This window comes from Amblyomma americanum, chromosome 2, assembly GCF_052857255.1.
Source record: "Amblyomma americanum isolate KBUSLIRL-KWMA chromosome 2, ASM5285725v1, whole genome shotgun sequence".
NCBI lineage: Eukaryota > Metazoa > Arthropoda > Arachnida > Ixodida > Ixodidae > Amblyomma > Amblyomma americanum.
Window position 1 is genome coordinate 15174838 of NC_135498.1, and position 21433 is coordinate 15196270.

General features: G+C 48.0%; 1 protein-coding gene and 1 long non-coding RNA gene across 2 annotated transcripts in view; both read right to left on the reverse strand.

Annotated features, from left to right (window-relative positions):
* Positions 1-1171: 1171 nt before the first annotated feature.
* LOC144120639 (uncharacterized) lies at positions 1172-6229 on the reverse strand. The gene is made up of 2 exons (XR_013312465.1): positions 5329-6229; positions 1172-2255 (listed from the first exon to the last, which is right to left on the reverse strand). It is a non-coding gene; the product is annotated as an uncharacterized LOC144120639 (long non-coding RNA).
* A 143-nt stretch (positions 6230-6372) lies between these two features.
* Positions 6373-21433, reverse strand: part of LOC144119551 (carboxypeptidase D-like) — a 46586-nt gene continuing 31525 nt past the window's right edge. Inside the window, exons 11-20 of the mRNA XM_077652132.1 lie at positions 20760-20794; positions 20001-20296; positions 17851-17948; positions 15474-15646; positions 14567-14754; positions 13407-13580; positions 12341-12493; positions 11390-11532; positions 9894-10058; positions 6373-7907 (exon numbers count right to left, since the gene is read on the reverse strand). Coding sequence (XP_077508258.1) covers positions 7758-7907; positions 9894-10058; positions 11390-11532; positions 12341-12493; positions 13407-13580; positions 14567-14754; positions 15474-15646; positions 17851-17948; positions 20001-20296; positions 20760-20794 — 1575 coding nt within the window. The 3' untranslated portion in view covers positions 6373-7757. The remainder of the gene's footprint in view (positions 7908-9893; positions 10059-11389; positions 11533-12340; positions 12494-13406; positions 13581-14566; positions 14755-15473; positions 15647-17850; positions 17949-20000; positions 20297-20759; positions 20795-21433) is intronic.

Below are 21433 nucleotides of genomic sequence, written 5' to 3' on the forward strand. Positions count from 1 at the left end.
TGCGCACAGAAAAGCAACCTGTAGTAGAAAACACTACTAGTAAGAATTAAAATCAGTTTAAGTTTTTCCAGCAACAAAAAAAAAAGCGGCACCAGATAAACGAACAGATGAAATAACGCCCCTTCAGCAATCCCTACGTTCTCTTTTTGCGATATAATAACGTATAAAGCAGCATGTCGATTTCCAGCATCGCGTGCATAGCTAGATGTCAAGTTGCCGGTTAAGAACTCAGTGCCTATCGTGCAGGAATGCAACGCTCACTACGTGTTTCAGTCGTGCCAACTTTGAAAGCCACGTCCAGCGGTGGCGCAGTCGCTTGAGCATCCACCTCGCATGCGGGAGGTGCGGGGTACGATCCCCAGTGCCGCCGGGTACCCCCCGGTGATACAATCGGTACAAACTCTCCCCTGGTCCGGTGCTGGGATTATTTAGAATGAAATGCTTGGGAAATGGGTATTTAACCCCACCTTGAGTAGAATAAAATACCTTGTGTCATGGCGCTCTTTTGCTACAAATGCCCTTGCGCCATAAAAATCCATCAACATCATCAAAATGAATTTGCGCGCTGCTCATTTGTTAATGCGACCCAATCTCGGCACAGCGGCGTGCTTACGTTCGATACATTCCATGGCCACTGTTCCTGCTGCTTCTGGGGTACCAGTAACTCACCTACGTGAAAGAATAATCTTTGAAAAATCAGCTGGCTTTCATCATCGCCGCTGGAAACGAACCAGTGTGTCTCCGCATTTCCTCTCGATTTCGAATGAAAGACTGCGGTACCTGTTTAGCAATTAACAAGAGATTTTCAATTTTTACAGCGCTGCCCAGACCCTCCTTGAAACTAATAGCATCCAGAGCTTACCCACAACTCTCTCCCGTCGATATAGCAAAGCTTTGCCGACATAGAAACAGACGTTACTGGGAAAGTGTTGTGGGCAAAAACAAAATGGTTCCTCGGACAACGTTAAAGTCAGCTGGTGAGGGCACCTTGCCAGCTTGGATGTTCCTAAAAACGATGGGTACAAGGGCTGTCTAGTTAGGTGAGGGGCGCAGCGTCCGCAAATGTTTCGGTTGTCGAATAATGTCCGCAGCATACACACCATTAGCGGCTGCGCGCAAGTACGCCTCTTTAAATTCGGGTATACGTCGTAACCCAGAAAACAGCACGCCATCGGTGGTGACTTTTTATTGTAACAAGGGGGCTCACTATTATAAGAACTCTGACACACAGCGCTGGCGTCGTGGCCTAGAAGCAAAAAAAAAAAAAGCTGGCAAAGATAAAAACTACTAACAGAATACTAACGTCACAAAACCTAGCACTGTGCGACCCGTTCGCTAAGTTTGACTCAGATTTCACTCTGTAGGGACACACGCGCACTAAAGCAGCTCTGTCGGACAGCAGATGATTTTTATTATTGAGCACCCAAAGTGACACGCGGTAAGCTCGCAGCCAACCTTAGAGGCTCGGCTGGCTAAATGAAAGGCCGAAGATTGCCATTACACGTGGGCGTCCCCAGAGATGGGGAATCCAAGCGCGTCACAACGCATCGCTGTTCTTACCGAGACAACAAAAAAAAGCAGAGCTCTTTAGCCATACCAGAGTCGAAAATACTGACAGACTCTACGTTCCGAAATACAATCCGGTGATTGGTCAGAAATTTGGATATCCCCACTTTTTTTTTGCGGCACATATATCGGTGATATACACTGCTGAATACCCCGTAGAGGTTGCCAGACGCCACCGAGAGCAGCGCTTATACGCCTATAGGTGAAGCCGTAGTTTCGCATGTGGTAGGACTAAAAGAGCCCTGTAGTTTAAAACGGAAGCCCCCCTACATCGGCGTCTCCCCCGGTAGAGAAGCCCGTGGGTGGTAACAGCGACGACACTGCATACGCTGGGACTCCTAAAAACTGCTTGGTTCCAAACACGTCGCACAACGCACGCCTTCTTCGAGCACTGCAGAAGGAAGGCAACGGCGACGTCTGCGCACACAACTTTCAGAGACTGTCCTCGCATCCACTCGTCGTGGATCGCGGCGCGTCGCCGATGCACCGTGCATTGCCGCACGACTGCGTGGTTGTCCTGGAGGTTTGTGTGTGTCCGCGCACACTCGTCAGCCGATGTTGCCGAAGAGGTTCCCAAAGCCGGACTTTATGGAGTTCCACATGGAAGGTGCCCTCTGAAGCGACGATGGCCCCAGGAATACGCTTAGTGCCGAAGAGTCCGGGTGCAGGAAGTCTTCCTCAGAGAACAACTGGAAAAGGAGAGAACGAAGCCTTTGCAGGAGCGAAAGATGGAGTGGGGGGGAGGGGGGGGGGGGGGGGCTATAGCGGTGAACGAGAAATTCAAGAAGTCAAAGCGAGGGATGAAAAGAAGGAGTTCTGCTCGGTTTCCGCGCGATGCACCAACAAGTATAGTACGTAGCCAGAATATGACCCGGAAACTTTCATGCAAGAAGAAGAATAGGTAGAAAACTCAGTTTGTTTTTATTGTGTGGGCAGTACGAATGCCCTTGTTATTTACGTGGGCCCTTAAACTTGCTACTGCAGTGTGCGCATTCATTTGGCAAAATGTTTTCTCGACGACTAACGGCACTTCTTTGCGTGTTTTGTTTTATGCTTGTCACCCGTTCCACGGTGCAGAAGTCGAGGTGAAGGCTTATCCAGGAGACAAGCTTTGTTTTCCTTCTTTTGTGGCACTTGTGCGCATTAAGGCCGAAAACTGTATGTTCTCTTCTATCCTATCCTATTCGATTCTATTATGCTCTAGCCTGTTCTGTTCTTTTCTATTGTTCTATTTTATTCTATTATATTCAGTTCTATCTGCGCGTACCGGTAGGAAACAAAATGTTTGCCAGTTCCGCAAAACAATTTGCATGCATCGGTGTCTAAGCAACGACTACAAACCTGCAGCATTCGCGGGTACGGCGAGTGCCATTCCTTCGTTACATCCATTATTTCGTCCTAAACCGTTCTGCTATAGAGAAGTTCGGCTGTATTAGCAGTTTAGTTAAGCTTCCGTCATGCGCGCTAAGCTAGCGTTTCTCCGTGCTAGCGCTTAGCGTAATGTCAGTGGGGGACATTGCACCTGGTTGAAATTTAATTACTAATAAATAGTGAAACTAGATTTTAACAAAATGCAGGAGGAGCGCACATTTGTTCGATATATCCAGTAGTTCGATATAGCCGAGTCTGCATGCAGAGAACTTTTGATAATAGATGTTTTGTTGGCCAAAAAGCAGAAGAAAAGTAAACAATAGACCTCTTACCGCTCAGAACATGCACTTACGGTCAAAGGTGGGGCATATTAGGACATAGGTCAAAAGAAATTTCTCGAGTTACTTTAATGCGGTGAACGACAACTGTGGTGATAAGGTAGCAAGAGCTTCACACACACTGCCATGCATGTGCGCGATCTCAGACTTTCTTTGAGAACAGCAATCTGTAGCAGTTCCTTCCTTGCGTCATACCCTTGTCACGCGGGCTCTTAAATGCCTCTGAGAATGATGTCATTTTGTTCATTGTGCGCTGCTGCACAGCATTACTGCTACCGCCTTCACTACAGTGAGCCCCGGATGTGAACGCATCCGCCCTAGACCTCAACACCGGAGCACAGCTCGAAAACGTGGCAATCGAAACGCCATCTACTGCAGGAAACTAAAAGCAAGCAAGATCAGATCTAAGCAACTTTACTTTTCGCGGACATTTAAGATGATATAAAAGAAGGTTAAGTAATTTTACTTTCTAGGCATAGGCTGAGAGTTCTCGTTCAGGCCTCGAGACTAAAGAACTGCAGCAAAAGCTGCAGTGAGTGCTCATGGTGGCCAGAGTGGCAAACGTAGTCTGCGGCCACCAGGTCCGAACTGCGAAGAAACCAGACTACGGAATAAGAGCAGCCGTGTCTTGATGCAGTGGCGGTGAGTTACAAGTTTGATGCATTTAATGTTCATTCTCGCAGCGATCAATGTATTTTACAATTACGACTCTCCTAAACTAGCGACTGATCGATTTATACGACTTCCCTGTTACTTCGCTCTGTGCGAGCTAGTTATAGGCTAATTCACTCTGCTCAGGAACCTTTTCAAGGCAGACGTAGACATATCGCTTTCGCAGCATCGCGACCTTGTGCAGCAGTTTGAGTTACCAACCAAGTGAGCATAATTAAGACATCAATGTCGTCTATAGCCACATTTAAAATATATAAATTACGTAATTAGCGCAACGTGTTTAATTACCGCGTTCTAGATCTAATATTCTCGTTTCAATACTTACAGATCACGACATTCGGGAGAACCTATTCTTTCGACGAGAAGCCTGAAGAGAAAAAAGCAGAAGAGAAAGTACAAGCCGTTCTTTTTTAACTACTCCTTATAGGGCTTTCTCCTCATTTGCTTCAAATTGAAAAACTGAAGACATGCAGTGACGAATTACGATGAACGGCTTCAGAGCGCCGGTTAAAATGTTGGCAGACGCTCAAATTGTCTGATGCTCTAAACTACGTAAGCAAATGCGTTTTTAGGCTGAAGCTTTTCTATTTGATGCTTTTTCCGGTTTGCCGCATCCCATTGCCTGAAAGTTGCGGCATTTAATATCGCTATACATTGGCTGGCTTTAAGGCTCGCTAATGTTTTTTCTTTCTCATTTTCACGCGTTTACATTTCTCGCATTGCACACATTTCGCCTTACTTGGCGCGCCGTGTTGGATCTGCTGATGACGCGCGCTCGATTTCCTAGCCGCACTCGCGGCTCGCTTGGGGGCGTCACTGCGCCCGCCTCTCTCTCATCACAGGCTTCAGCGTCATGGGCAGTTCCCCCATGACACAGGCACCGTCGTTGGGTTCTCTGTTCTAACTTCTAAGAAATACTTGGCCAGGTGGTAGCGAGAGTATGAGCTGTACGTTAAATGCTCTCGTTGACTCACTAACCCGCATTGCGTGACACTCAGCAAGAGTACTTAGCTAAGATGATCTACGTTGTTGGTTTATCCGCAATTTCCAAACCAGTTTATATAACTGAGTACAAGGCCCCCATGGCACAAAGATGCACTTAATTTGATAGTAGAAACTAGGCGACCTCTCGCGGCACACACCGAGTGTGATTTATCCCATCTACCACCAATCCCGTGCCGATGTGGTGATTCGACAGAAATCCGTTGGACACATTTACCGTGATTCGTCTAGTGGCCACGGATGACAGGAAGAAAACATAAAATTCTTAAAGCTTCCCACCGAACACGAGATCTCGGCTCTTCCAACACAGAGTGACAGGTTGTGAACAGTGGTCAATAAGTGAGAGAAGACGATTATGAGAGACATAAGTGACTCCCACCTTCACCGGAGGACGTCTGCTTGTAGTCATTGGAAGTCCATTGAAAGTCCAACCCACAAAGGCTTGGTGTTACCGCCAGCTGTCGGCGATGTTCCGTGTGAGGTGCTGGAGTGTGTGTTAGTGCCGAAAGACCCGTAGCCTTGGCAAGTGGTTGGTGTGTGATGTGCCGAAAGGGTAAACGGCAGAAGCACTTGAGCGAGGAGGCCAAACCTTAGCTTGCCAATCAGACAGGCACGGCTGGGAACAATCAATGCTTACATGCGGAAAGCTCGCGCACGGGGCGTGGTGATTTTAGTGGCATAGTAAGCGCTCTACTTCGGGAGTGGTCTCAAAAACGATGTTACAGAAATTACGTTCTTTTTCTAATGCTCAGCTCAAATTAATTCAGATTGAGCCAGCGAATATTTGCTATTCTGTGATTAAACTTCTTTGATTTGCTCTGAGCGCTTAATACGAGCGTGATTACCTATACACTTGCTACAAATTTCTGTTTCACTTTCACGCAGAATGTTCTGAAACCGCCCGCAAAATGAGCACGAGAAGATAATTCAGTTTGTAGATCAAAGCGACTAGTTAGTCTCTTATTTAATAGGCAAGATAGTCACGGTTGCATGAACGTGTATCTTCTGTTCAGTCAGCCTTGTGCGAAACGAACAAAGCGTAAGCTCTAAGCTTGAACCGTATTGTCAGCATGCTTGCTGTTACAGTCAAACCGCGCTAGAGCCGGTATCGCCACCTCCGCATCACGGGTGCACAGAGCAATGACTCAGTGGCGTAAGTGGTTCCGTAGAACACGTTCTTGGGCAAGTTTGTTCATAGCTTGAGTAGATGAAGCGCACAAAAACGCAGCACAGTTCTGTGCGCTGTGTTTTCGTGCGCTTCATCTACTCAAGCGTAAGTGGTTGGCGTTGCAAAGCTCATTGGCCTTTCGGTGGCGTCGCACAAAATCCGTTGCGCACACTCCCGGTTTCAAGTGCTTCTCTCGTTTTTTCGGAAGGTTGCGGGTGCCCTTAAGTAAAGGCCACGTAGAAAAAGACGAAACGGTGGAACAGAGCGTGCCAAGTTTATTAGTGCGACGAAAGTGTAGAAAGGGAGAGGGAAAAAGGTGTGCAGGGAAAAACCGACACCGTGTTAAAGAGTGCGCTAAAAAAAAGGGGGGTGGGGGGTGGAGACAGTAAGAAGAGGCCCTGTGCCAATGATGTACCGCTCTGCACACGCGAGTGTGGAAGCGGCAATGACAGTACAATATAGAAAAAGTCAGTATATAAGGGGTGATAAAAAGTGTCTGTAAAAACTTGCGTGCTGCGCCCTTGCATGCTACTCCACCTCCTCCCCCGGCAGACATCGTGGGGGAGGCAGGGAGGAAACGCGAAGTGCATTGCTATGCCCTAAAACGCAGTCAGACGTAATAAAATAATACACAGAAATAAAAATGGGTGAGGGTCGCTTCAGGTGATGATAATGAAGATGATGCAGATGAACTGGTGAAGGTGAAGATGCACGTGTGAACATCTGGGTATTATTGTGCGTCTCGAAACCAGCGGTATCGGGTCGCATGTAAGCTACTCCTGCAAGGCAAGTTGTGTTCCTGCAAGTTGCACACCTGCGAGTTGTACATGTGCGAGCTGTACATGTGAAAGTTGTACACCTGCGAGTTGTACACGTGCGAGTTGTACATGTGCGAGTTGTGCACCTGCGAGTTGTACACCTGCAAGTTGTACACCCGCGAGTTGTACTGCTCAAGCTGTACACCTGTGAAGCTCACGGTAGCATTTGATCGCGCTGGTCGGCTGTATTAGTCTGTCACTCGACGTGTCCTGTGACCAAAGTGACCTAAAGAATACTGACCAGTTTCCTCAGTTCAATACTTCCGAGGGCTTATGAATATCGTAATCTAATGAAGAATTTCCGCATTTCAAAGTATCTACGAAAGGGTCACTTCGGTTTAGCCTGGAACGAAAGCTCCTACTTCTGAGTTAGAGTTGCGCATGTGACCATAAATGCTGTCTTATTTCACGCATTTCAATATGCATAGCTTTTGTACGCAATATTTCTGCGGTTGACTGAAGAATTTAGGAGGCGAATTACGCACTGTATAGGACGCCATCAAGTCCGCTTTGTGGTTACAAGGCTAAAATGATACTTTTTCTCGTGCGTCAAGTAGGATTGCAGCCTCGTCAACATATTTCTTCGCACTTCGATACAATTCGCAATCGCCTACTTGTAGCGAAAAAAAAAGCCAACAACGACGATGTTGTGTGATTCAGCTTAAAAAACACTGTGGGCTGCCCGCCTGCAAAATACAGCGAACAAGACGTGATGTGAGGAGATGAAGCCAGGTGAAAATGAATGCGAGGTGGCACATTTGAAGCGCGCTTCGCGTTGACATAGAGGAAGAAAAAAAAGCACAAAATAAAAAAGCAGTTCGGTCAGTGGCGCAGATTTGGTGGAAACTCAAACGGGTTGTTATTGGGCAGCGGTAGCGCTTTGAAGCCGTTAAAGTAGAAGCGAGGTGGTAAAGGCTGCGGCGGCGGCGGAATTTGTCTTAGTGCTTCTAATTTATTTTCCTGGGGCGCCACCTGTGATCCGGTTGCAGAAACAGAGAAACAGGGAGAGAACAAAAAAAAAGAAAGACAAGTGTTGAGAAAAGACACAAACAGTATTTTACCCCTGTGCAAACCAATATACAAATTCAGAGATTAAAAATGAAAATGCTTGAAAGCAAGGTGTTGTGGATTGAGTTTTGCATTTGTAACATGTTTCAACTATTCTTTTCTCTCTTTATTTTTAATAATTTACAAATGAATGATTATATCAAATATAATCCACCAAAAATTGCCCGATTTTCTTATATACAAAGACTTACAAGGTGTTTTGGGGAAAATCTGAATTTCAAGCCACCACACAAACTTGCTTGCAGGCTTTAAACCCGCAGACACTTCGCAACATGTACAAGCACTAAAGGAAGACAAACCCACTGGGCATGCTATGCACGATAGCACAGTCGATTATGTCTTATCCAGCATGCTGACTGATGCTGTGCTTTTATTTTAGACCATTAGCTTCATGCCCATGCTTCCCCAAAGTTTGCTGTGCACTTGAGATCAAAGTGCCTTGCGTTGGTGCCAACGCAGTGACATAATCTAAGGTCGCTACTGCAACAACAACCGTTTAAAACTGTACATGTCGTTAAATATCGCGCCTGACATCTTTCCCTCAAATTAAGTATGGGGCTGGTTTGCCTTCTTTTCACTATGTAACACCTTATCGTACGTATACGCTAATTAATACTGGCAGTATTAAGTACGTGTTCAGGTACAGAGACAAAAGCTGAAAGCCATGCACGTCCATCGCTTGTGTTCCTGGGCGAGAGTTTGCATTGGCAGCTACCCTGAGTAATGGAAGACTAGGAGTCGTACAAAGCGATCTCTCGTTAATACGACAATAAAGTATTTACTGCCGGCAGCCACAGATCTTAGACGAGAAATGTTCCTGCCTAAGGTCTCTTTGGTTCACGTTGTTTCCTTGACGTAATAAGAGAGCTGGTTTATAAGAGTCGTCGCTCAATAGATGTGTAATACTGATATCCCCATGAGCCAGAAATGGAAAAGAGTCACCATTTTCGGTACAAACAAAATGAGCAGTTTTAAAAGCAGTGACAAAGCGCGTGTGCATATCAGCACTGCAACCACTGTTGACAGTATAGAGCTCAATACTAAGTGGCCTCTCGAAAAAAAATTTTTAAGTGAAGAGAGACTCTGCAGAAACCATAAGAAAATCGCAGTTTCACAAGAAAAGACGAAGCCAGCGCAAAACAACTTCGCGCACGGAGTCACACTTGTTAAAGCTGTTTCTAGTTTCACTTGCTAGTCTGACCGTCTTGGAATAGTCTGCTCATGCAAACAAAGTCTCTGGCGCCGTATTTCTAAGAAAGCTCGATTTGAAAGTCGCGCTCTTTCTAAACTTCACGCCTTCTCTGTGCGCCGGTGGTGTCGACGTCATTGCGATTTACGACGCACCGCTTCGCTTTCTGGTTTCTCTCTTAGACACATCACATCAGTCACTCATAATACTGAGCTGGTCGGCCGCCTTGGGCTGCGCCAAGACGGCTAATCTCTGGCTGAATGCCGGCCACCAAAACTAGCGACCATGAAGTAGTTGGTATCCAGGGCACCGCCCTATCCAACGCCCATGCCTTGTTAACGGCCACCGAAGAGGCCAGCCATTGCGAAGGCCAACATTGAGATAGCCAGCAGTTGCGCCTCCACTGAATACGCTAACGCGCCGCGACCTCCCGATCTGACTTCCATCACAAACACGTCCTCGCGGAACTCCCAGTCGTGACGCGGAGCAGGTCGCTCATCGCGACTCCCGTGGTTGCGATACCCTCCCGCCTCCCTGACGTCACCGGCCTCCATGACGTCAGAGCCACTGCGGCCCTCGACGGCGTCCACGTGGGGCCGTGACGTGCCGGTGACGTCACGAGTGGGCGAAGAAGGGCTGCTAGCAGCCGTGGTGTTAGTAGTGGGGGGACGTGAGGTTCCGTTGCCCGGAGCAGACGTTACCGTAGGGGGCGGCCCGGCGCTCTGTGCCGAGTCGGGCTCGGGCTGTAGCTGCTCAGGCTCCTGGGGTTCCTCGTGCAGCGACTTGAGCGTGACGTTGAGGATGGAGATCTGCTGCTCCAGAACGATGAAGTCCTGCTTGGCCGTGTGGAATCCGGGCGCCGAAACCTGAGTTGTAGAGAGTGTAGGTACAACTTTCAGCCTTTCGTCATGTGTGCTGTCAGTCGCGGACTGCGTTAATGGCTACCTTAGAGGCCTGGATCTTAGCTCTAACCGATCCATTTTCTAGGCCCCAGAACCACAGATGTCCTGGTTGCTGTCTTAGGACAGCATTTGGTTCTTGGTTTCATTGACAGGAAGGCCTATCTTTCCGTTTGTCACCTACATCGTTGAATCTGTCGCGCAAGCAGATCGACGATAATCGACAGACTTCTAGACACTAAATTAGTGCACATGTAGCTGTAGTAAATGTTAACAGACTGACACTGACAGTGCACTGTAGTTTGACATCTTACCTTCAGGCCGGACATCATAGGCTAAGTATGACGTACAGTGGCCAGTAAAAAGGTCAGCACTAGTGACGTGCCACAGGAGCGGCAGAGAGCCACGCTGGGCGCTGCGGTTACGATTACGCCGATACCAAATGGGCCACGTGTGTTCGCAAAGCACGGCGCCCGGCGAGCCGCACGATGCGATTTTCGCCGCTATAGTGACGTCATTGTGCTAATCTTCTTTACTCGCCACTGTATACCTCGCAATAGTTCATGGACAAAATGCAACTGCGAAAATGCATATACGTGCAGAGAAAAGGCTGAAGGGTCTATATGCGTCTAGAACTGAGATACAGATGAATAAATAACAGAGAACAGATGACTAAAGAAAACAAATATAAACCTAGCAGAAACGAGCAGTGCATTTAAAAGGACAGAATAACCAAACGAACAACCGTTGCATTTACCGCGTCGCGTCGACTTGCACTTAACGACCCGCAATGCCGGCGTGCGCACTAACGGATTATGGCAAAATACATTCCAGTCCTTCAAACTCCCGGTTGCCACTTTCGAAACGTATACGAGGTCAAATCAGTTTGTGCCCCTACAAGAGCTGCAGATGTTTCGAAATCGTTGGATCCGGTTAGTGTTGAAAAGCATCTGCGATAGCCGCGCCTCCAAGAAGCCAGCAAAAACTCGAAGTAGTTGAAGCTGAATCCGCGTTTTCCACAAGAAGTGGCGCCCTCTGGGGAGTGGCGAAAATTCGTCTGCTAGTGGTTGAAAACAAACGCATGCGGGAGACGCACGCGCTATCTGGTTCCACGAGGGGCCAGCTGCGCTTACGAAGTGGCAAGTGTGTGTTTGACAGCTGCCGCCATCTGTCGCATGCGCCTGTCACTAACATGAACCGCGCGTGCGCAGTAGGAGTTGGCAGTTTGTTTTTTAAGAGGCGCGCATGAGCAGAGCGGCCTTGTGAAAACTACTGATTTCAGCGCGATGCGCAGTTACCTCAAGCGTGTAGCGACCGGGCCTGAGGATCCTCCAGTACTCGCCCCGGGACGTAGTCTTGAAGCCGATGGTGCGGTTGGAGACGCGCAGGAAAGCCTTGACCACTGGGTTTCCCTGCTCGTCCATCACGATGCCTCGCACGCCTGCCCGCCGACCGCAAGAAAAGTTCGGCGAAAAAAGGAAGAAGAAGAAGAAGACTTTATTTCCACCATGTGCAGTACACAGATGGAGGACGACGGAAAAAAAAGCCGTCAATAGGCGGCTTGACGGCTACCTCTCAGTGCATCGTTTAGAAGTGCTCACCATTATTCCTCCACGCCCCGACTAAGATGGCTGAACTTGGATTCGCAAAATGGGGGCTACGTTTATTTTCTTTATTTTCAAGCGGAGAGTCGTAAGAATGTGATGGCTGGCTGGAGTTCTTGCATTTAAGTACGTTGATTTGAAAGACAATCTTAATCTTAAAAATGCCCTTTTGACATGCAATATTGAACGCTGCCTTCTAAATTACATTAGTAATAAACAAATGGCTGTGAGTTAGCGCGCGTTCCGTTTACTTCCCTGCGTTTTGTCCTTTCTGTTGCGCTAAAAATTAGGTCTTGAGCCATGACGCAACTAGTCCAGAAGGAGACGTTGCTTACATTAATAACGCCTAACAATGCGGGCCTAACGCCTCGCGATGACGTTAGTTTTCAAACAGCAGCGCACAAAGGAACGAACACGTACAGCGGCGATAATGGATACAGTGCTGACAGAGGAGAAATACAAGCATTATTTTAATTACTATTCTCCTGCACACTATTTTAGTTCATATCTGAGGGCGATGCGTAAACTCTCTACGAATCCATGTTTCGCTATCTCCAGATCATTACAAGAATTTTTTTTAAGTGAAGATTTTTCTGAATAGATTTTTTTTTTTCATTGCGAGGTGTGGGAAGTGGCACCGCCCACCTTTGTGCACCTCTCCGAGGTAGGCGAGCAGCGACTGCTTGTTGTCGTCCCAGAACCGCGGCAGCTCACGGCGGTGGGGGAACTTGCAGCAAGAAATCTCGAAGGTGACCTCCATGCAGCCTTCCCAGATGTAGTTGTAGTCCTGCATGCCGCCTGCACAACGCACATGGGTGCATTGTAGGCTACCAGTTAAGAATGCGCCATATCTGCGCACTAGACGAACGGTGTGTAACTATAGCTGATGAGAGTTGCAAAGCAATCAGTGTGAGATGCACATCTGATGTTGAGCGCAGTCAGTTTTTTTTTTTTTTTTCAGTGAGCCTTTTTTTTTTTCAGCGTTTAAGCTGGACCCATCGCGGTGGCTCAGTGGTTACAGCTGAGTAAGATGACGCGAGGTCCAATCCCGGCCGCGGCGATCGCCTTTTTATGGAGGCGAAATGCAAAGGATGCTCATGTGTTGTACAAAGTAAAAAAACCTCAGGAGGTCGAAATTAATCTGGAGTCCTCCACTACGACGCCTCTTTCTCTATTCCTTATTGAGCTTCTTCCTTGGTGCCTTCCCTCAAGGCGCTTTTGAGGTTTCCACCTAAAGAGTGGAGAGTTCATGAGCCTTTCATTTATTCTTAACCATTTTTTTTAGCCAGAGAGTTTTTCGCGTGAACGGCTAGAAAAAAAATATTGGTAAAAAGGCGTTACGTAATAATTCTTTCCTAACCCCAGTTTGGCCGCTTTTTCACCGGTCTCTCCTGTGACTGAAACCGTTCGCAGCGATCGGCCACCCTCCCATCTTTCCCTGAGGGAAGAGAGAGGGCATGAGGGGGTCAGTTTTCTTCCTCTCCAAACCAGCTCCAGTCAGCTAATCGGCTGCAAGCGGCCGCTCACCCAAATTGAATCTCCGCAGTCCTGGCTCTACAGGTAGTATCCCCTTCATTAGATGCCACCCCAATGGCCGGAGCGGCTCCTCTAGAGTTTCTAGAGATGTTGCTACATGCGCACCTTGTGGACACCGCTACAAGTAGAGAGCTCACACAGCGAAAGCGCAGAGTGCATGTGCACTGCCTCGTACCTGCCAACGGGTACCAGGCTGCGCCGTTGGTGGTGCCATTGGGGAACGCCTGCCGATCCGACGAGCAGGGTGCGCCCAGGTACATGTTGGCGTGGTTGAAGGAGTACACGCTGGCGATGTGTTGGAACACGTCATCGTCTGGCGTCACCGACGGCTTGTTGTACGTGTGGAACACTGCGGAAGACCGCGAAAGCAGGTCATCAGGAGCAGCACCACGCGCGTCGAGAACGCAGACGGAAGTGACGGGTTTAGAGCAGCACCCGAACAACTTCGGAGTGTTCGACGGCCAACAAGCTTGGTTACATAACGCATGGCCGTTGCAACATCCCGCAGTGACGTCAAACTGCCCTGCGATTTGTCCACTTCGCTCACAGCGCGTTAGTAGAAGTAGTAGCACAATTCCGAAAATGGCTAAAGCTGCTTAAAAATCTGGTAAAATAATGTATGTTTGAGTCTGCAACTGAGTGAATGAATGAGGACGCAGAAATCCATCATCACGACTGACCGAATCAGTGACATTGTTTGAGTAATTCAGTGATTAAATGACAGTGACTGTGTGAGCAATTCAGTGATTGAGCGAAAGTGCCTTTGTGAATAATTTAGTGATTGAGTGACGGTGTCTGTGTGATTTAGTGAATGAATGAGCGACAGTGTCTGTGTGATTTAGTGAGTGACAGAGGGACAGTGTCTGTGTGTAACCATCATTGTAGTGCAACACACGACCAGTATACAGAACGAGAGGGCACACACACAGCGCTAACGTGCAGTTCTGTGCCCTTGTCGTGTGTTGCGCTACAACGATGGTTAGAGGTCAGATCCCACAAGCCCAAGTTTCTACCTTATTGTAGTGTCTGTGCGATTTAGTGAGTAACAGCGTCTTGTGATTTAGTGCGTGACAGTATCTGTGTGATGTAGTGAGTGACGAAGTCTGTGTAATTTAGTGACCGACAGAGTGACGGTGTCTGTGTGAGTTAGTAAGTGACAGAGAGTGGGTGCCTATAGCTAGTGAATGAGAGACTGAGTGGAGGACATAGTGGGTGACTAAATCGGCGACTGGTCAGTGGCTGAGTGAGTCACCGTATATTTTGAATGAATGACTCAGACGGTCTACAGGAACGGTGGCTACAGAAAGCCACCAAACCAAGTGATGCTTCGCATACCAGCGTTGGGCGAGTTGTCGAACGGGTAGGAGGCCACAACCGCACCGCCGTGGATGTTGCCGGAGAGCACGAAGGGAATCTGGTGAATCCAGCGCCGCACAGCTTCGGTCTCTGGCTGCTGCTGCTGTGTCTGCGTCTTGAAGTGGTCCGGGAAATTCCGGTTCAGATCCACGCCGCGGGCGTTATACCTGCGTGCACACGGAGGCATAAATAAACGCCCCTGCTTCCACGAGGAGGCAGTGCTGTGTCGCATGCTCTACTACGTCGGGTCTCGAGGCACTGAGAGCCTTGTCACAGAATTTTAGTGCTACCACGTATTTGTGCAGGACGTTGAGGGGCAAACGGCAGTCGCGGGCCACGATAGCAACTTCGGCTCTTGCTGTCGTTTCGGTGAATCTCGGTCAAAGCTCTAAAGCTGTTTCTAATTAGCCCGCCGTCAAAACTGAAGGTATTCGTTCCTCCAATCCCCCAGTTATCAGGTCTTTTCGTTTGATGAGGGCAAACCAGTCTCAAATGACTTCCGAGTCACCTGCGCTCACACCTTCAATACCTTCCAGTATTTTTGTACTTTATCAGCAGTGTTTTTAAAGTACGACAGCTGAAACTTGTCAAAGTGAATGAAAGAATAAAACTCCTCGGAAGCGTGTGTCGTGCCCATGGACAACAAATTTTACGAGAGGTGCTTTGTTTTTTTATTTAGCGCACGCGAGAATCTTACCCGGAAGTAACGCTTTAATAAACGAGAAAGAATTTGAATGCCGCACATTTATCGCTCTTTGGATGCGTGTTAACGCCGTTGGTTCTTGTCAAGGCATGGGTATATAAGACTCGTCTTAAGCATGACGAAACAAGTTAGGCCGCGTGGAAAACACGTGGCCCCGAAGCAGAGTCCACAGCGTTCGCGTACCGTCCCAGGGTTCCGGTGCAGGCGCCCTCCTTGGAGATCTCGTATCCATCCGGGTTCATGCTGGGCATGATGTGGATTCGCGTGTTGTCCAGCAGGTAGCGCACGTACGGGTCCACGTTGTAGCGGGTCAGCAGGTGCGCGATCAGGTACACCATCAGCTGACGGCCCACCGCCTGCGCATGCGCCGTTCGGGAACATGAGGCCATCCCCGAAGAAAGGGCGGATCAGCGATGTGTGTATTTGACTGACACAGTTTTTGGTACGCATGCTACGCACCTCAGTGTGCTGGTATCCATACTTAGCATCTTCATGAGTGATCACTTTCTGAAGGTTAAGTCTTAAGTCGGCCTGGGTGGTATTTTTGGTTTCATTTTTGTGCTTCTTCTGGGTTATACACGGTGTTTAACTTCTTTCGGTACGCGATAATAAGTGCGAGTCATGTAATCATGAAACTAATGCCACAAATATGCCTGAACGATGTATCCACCAGCCCAAAAAAACTCAACTTCAAAGTGCTGCTCTGTGGCTGTTATTGTACTTTATAAAACAAATATATTGAATAAAATGGAGCACACCGTACAAATAGAAACATGAGCACAACGATAGGAGACTCTGCGCTTGAGGTCAACCGCAAATCAATCAAAGGAAAGAATAACTATGAAGCATTATTTTAATTTGTGAGCTAGCAATGTGGCTGGTTCTTACAGTGCTGGTTTTGGGAAGAAAATTGAGCATGAAAACAAATGAGATTGTACGGGGGGTAGAGTTAGTGCAACATTACATTGGTAAAGAAGTTTAAGCACTGCTTAGGAATTTACAGGACAACATTAAGGAGAAGACGAGATACGCACACGTGCTTCGTGTATGCCTCGTCCACTCCTTTATGCTGTGCTGTAAATTTCTAAGCAGCGCACAAAATTTTTTTATCAATGTAAGAAAACGTACACCTATTACACTTTACACGGCCACTTTCAAAGGAATGATCTGGCTTCTCAAAAACTGCAGATTTAAAAAAAAAATCAGAATCTCCGCTACACGGAGGTATCCACATGTAGTGTGGCGAGACAGTTTTGTCGTCTACACTTTCGGAGCTTACTGCAACAACCAGGTACTAAGGTAGGGATTTTTTTGTCAGGAGGAGTCCAAGGTAAGCTCTTGAGTCGAGCTGAGGGGGAAGATGGGTTGGGGGCTCCCCTTGGAGTTATGCGCCTGGCTCAAATGATTCAGGCGCTCCTATACGATTGCGCAGTGGCCTTCTTTATTTAACTCTCGTATCATTTGTACAAGCCTACCCAACCAAAGACACTAAACACTGTTTACAAACTACAGGCGATTCCGTCTTAGCGCAGACGTTGCGTCGGTTCTCGGTAGCCAGTGTCCTAAAGGCGCTGACTGCGAGGCAGAAAACGGCTTTCGCAGAACTCGGGATTCGGCACAACGAGGCGACGAAAGCTGCGTCCCGGACAGGAATTCTGGCGAGTTTTGCCGACCCCGAAATGCTGCTGCTGCGCTGTGCGACGCTGACCGACACGGAAGCTGCCATTCCCCCTCTTCCGGCGGGTGAGATTAGAGCCCGGCATCCGGGGCCTTTGCCCCGCACTGGTCTCCCACACTCGTGGCACGGAGGACAGCGATGAGGGGGCGGAGAGGGACGCGCATTGGTAGAGGGTAGCTTGCCAAGCGTGTACTGCACGCAAGTGCGTCATCGCGCTTCGACTCCGGCGCGCTAGAGTCCACGTGGCGCGTCTTAACAGCGACTCATAAGCACGGTCGCGATTATGAATGAAACGTGGACTCTGTCGAGTAAATGGGCAAACAAAGTACAGGTTCGAGCGAGCAAGAAAACGGCAGCACCTAAGAAGGCCAGAAGGTGCAGAACTTGGAGAGGAAAGCTTCTCGAGCAACTGCCGCGCGGGATAAAAAACAGATCGAGGTCGCGGCAGCGATTTGCACAGAAGTGGGGCGTGGCTGACAACGAAATTGGTGGTGAAATAAGGCGCAGTTAAAGAGATGGAAGTGAAATAACACGAATCAAGCTGAAAACACTATGTTGCTGCGTCTCCGGACGGAGGACAAAAAACGCAAGAGTCGCGTAAGAACGTTAAGACTTTCGGTGCTCGTGTTAGTTGCTACCGTCATATAAGCTTCCCAATGCCAGTGCATGGTACACTCTAAGCACAAACACGCCTCTATGGGAGTAGACAGGGAGTAAGCGGTCCTCTAGGGCACTCCCTTTATATAACAGAGAGTGCGTAAGAGAACAGCTTACTTCTTTCTTACTCCTTTATTTTAGAGTGTAGTAGCGTGCATGTAGTACACAGGTGTGTTAGGACACGGCGTATAAGGGTGAAGGGAGTGAGTGCAGAAGTGGAGTCACCTCGTTGCCGTGCATGTTGGCAACGTACTTGACGTTGGGCTTGAGCAGCGTCTCTTCCTGGGGGTCCTTGGTCACCAACAAGACCCACAGGTCACGCCCTGCAGGTCGAACGAAAGAAGAAAAGCGATGAAACACCCTGTCAGTCGTCTATTTGAGAAGTGAACATAATCGAACGGATCGCAAATCAAATAGGTCCCCTCTCCTCGCTCATCAAGCATGTCGGCCCCAACTCCAACCAGACCTCTTCAGCAAGTGCTGTCAGTGGCCAATCCAAGAAGAAAGAGGGAGGTGGGGGTCGCATACCCCTTCCTTTCAGAGAGTAATTTTTTATATAGAAAACCCGCGAAAAAAAAATTATTTTTTCGACTCAGAACGTTCTAGAAATGCACTGCGCAAATAGAACCATTCCCTCCACGAGCCACCAAAAAATGCACCCCTGGGCATGCCATTGAAGTTTCTTGAGCCTAGCCAGAGCTATTAATGTAGAATTAGACATTTAGTGAGATTTTTTTTTTCAGCGTTGCTCTCTTCAGCGAGTCGGCACTGATAAGAGTTAATCTCATTTTTGATCTCTGTTTTATAGTTAGTGTCAGTATGGCTTGATGTGCGTCGGCACCTGACTGGCGGCCGTGATAGCAACAACATAAGAGGACGAGTGTTGGTGAACGTGCTGAAAAAACATGCTGAAAAGTGGTGCGTAGAAACAGGACAATGAAGAGACTACACAGACAGACCATCCACACTGACCGTCGTGTGTTTGTGGGCGCTGTTTTTTTCTTCCTCAGATGCTCTCTAAACGGGTTAGTTTTTTTTTTACTTCAATTGCTCCCCTCCATGTTGGAGATAAGAGTAAAGATATTTTTTTTTCTGATTTTACTTGTATCAGGCTGTATCTTGCGCCATGGAATCGGAGACGCACGACACAGTGAGCTCGGAACGAACAACCCATCGCTGAGCGTTAAGAAAACTAAATGACATCCGGTGGCGTGCGACGACGGTCCAAATGAGTGTCTTGTTCAGCGGACGCCAAGCCGAGAGTCGCTTTTTCCCTGAAACGCGGGAGGACATCGAGCCAGCAGTCGCTCTCGTTTCAGATGTCGATCTCCGAGTCCCCCACATCCGGTGCACCCTCCAATTTCCCACAATAGCCTCATGCAGCGAGTTCTTTAGAGTCCTTTAAAAATAGTACCCGAATATCAGCGCTCTGTACCCCAATCTCACTAATTCTTGCAGCAAAGCGAAAGGTATACGTGCAAAAGGCGACGGCTTCCACGAAAGGACTATTCTCACGCTATCACGAAATTGCGCAATCAAGAGAGGCATAATCCGTTGCCTCGAACTCATGTAGCCCTTATTCCAGTTCGAGCACTTCCACAAACGGCTGAGCTCCACGTAAAGATTTGGAGTTACCGCAGTCTGATAGCCTATGGTGGTCGAAAAAAAAACAGCTGTAACAATTAAGGCTGTTGCCGTGTCCTTTATTATGCTAGTATTTGTACGCCGCATTCAATGACCCCTAATTATAGGCCCGTGCAGAAACACCTGAATTATGCCTAGCGCTCCTGTTTACAATCGCCTAATAAAACAGCGCCAACACTGACAGCACGTATTCTTCGCCCCAGATGACGCTTCTTCATGCGTCTATCAATCAATATCAATATACATGCGCCTTTCTATGCGACGTTATCTGTACGCCCACTTCCACTCGCACTAATAGAAAATTCCTACACGTATTTGTAATTTACCCTGACATGGAGTGCTGCGAACCCCCCATCAAGGACTGCGGAAGCGATTCTCCGATTGCCCGGAACACGATTTTACTCTACGGCAGTGCCCGGGTTCGAACCCGACCGCGGTGGCTGCGTTTTTATGGAGGCAAAACGCTAAGGCGCCCGTGTGCTGTGCGATGTCAGTGCACGTTAAATATCCCCAGGTGGTCGAAATTATTTCCGCAGCCCTCCACTGCGGCACCACTTTCCTCCTTTCTTCTTTCACTCCCTCCTTTATCCCTTCCCTTACGGCGCGGTTCAGGTGTCCAACGATATGCGGGACAGATACTGCGCAGTTTCCTCCCCCCCCCCCCCCCCCCGCCAAAAAAAACGAAAGAATCTACGCCAGTGCACAAGCAGTGACTGTGTTGTGGCACGCACCTTGCACGGACTTTCCGGTGCTGTAGAGCCGTGTGAAGTCCGGGTAGTTTGTGGAGACCTTCTTGAGGAAGGCGGTCATCTCGTCGTGGTTGAAGTAGGTGTACTCCTCGGAGCGCTTCTTGCCCGTCGGCGTGCCCGACTGTCCGCGCACCTGCCGCACGGCGCACAGGTAGAGCAGCAGCAGCGCCATCGCCAGCGCCGACGCGCACAGACTGCGGGGCTTCATGGCGCAGCTTACTCCTCCTGCTCGTCTCCCTGCGGGTGGGGCAACAGAGGTCAGCCTACAACCACGACGACTAACTTACAGAGCGACTAACGTACTAAACAAGAACAGAGCTGCGGACACGAGATGTGGAAGAGAAGACATCAACAGCGCTCAGCCTGGAACATCTCATGTGCTGTGCGACAATGTTTTCCCCTTCTTCCTTCCCCCTGTCCCTCTTTCCTGGGCGCCATAATGAGCCAAGGACACGTATGTCAGTTTTGCAGTTGCTAAGCGATAATGCCACACTATTTTTTTTGCAAAGCGATTATGGTTAGCAACTATATATATATATATATATATATATATATATATATATATATATATATATATATATATATATATATATATATATATATATATATATATATATATATATATATATATATAGAGAGAGAGAGAGAGAGAGAGAGCTAGAATGCGTCTTGAAGTGAAACTAAAGACTTCCTTCGCGGTTTAAAGAACGCGTTAAAAGGTGCTCAGCGGCTGGAAGATACCCTGACTCAAGATCCATCCAGAATTCGTCCGAACACTGCAAGGAAGAGTCATAACTCCTGCAATGCACGGCATTACAATGTTTGGCACGCAGTTCATGCACGTGATTAAGTGGTTTGTCTCGCACATGGAAATGTGTCCTAGGCAGAAACCCAGAAAGCATCTTTCTCGTGAGCGCTGTATGCCAGTGTGTGAGTGCATGCTGCTTTTTTTTTCGATTTTCGTTGTCTCGTGCATTATGTCGTTGACTAACACCTCAAAATTCAACCTTGGTCTCATGAAAAAAAAAAGCATTGGTTGATTTAATGAGCCCTAAGCCGTCTTGCATGGGCAGAACATAAACCCATATATGAAGGCAGAGAAAATCTCGCGAGACAAAACGATTGTCGGGAAACATAAAAATGCATACACAGAGGTACTGAGCGCTGAAATACGTTAGAGTAGAAATACAGAAAGCCACTGTAGATTGTAATGCTAATAAGTAATCTCGCTGCAGAAGACCAGTCTTATGATATCACATTTCATATCTGGAAGTATAAGCCGTCTAACAGAGTAACGACAAAGCTCGATCACACGTCTCTCGCCATGAACTTATCGTGTTATCGGCAGGTCTAACCATTTATTAAAGTTATTCTGCGAAATCTGAAATAGCCACCGAAAATACGAAAGTTTTGTG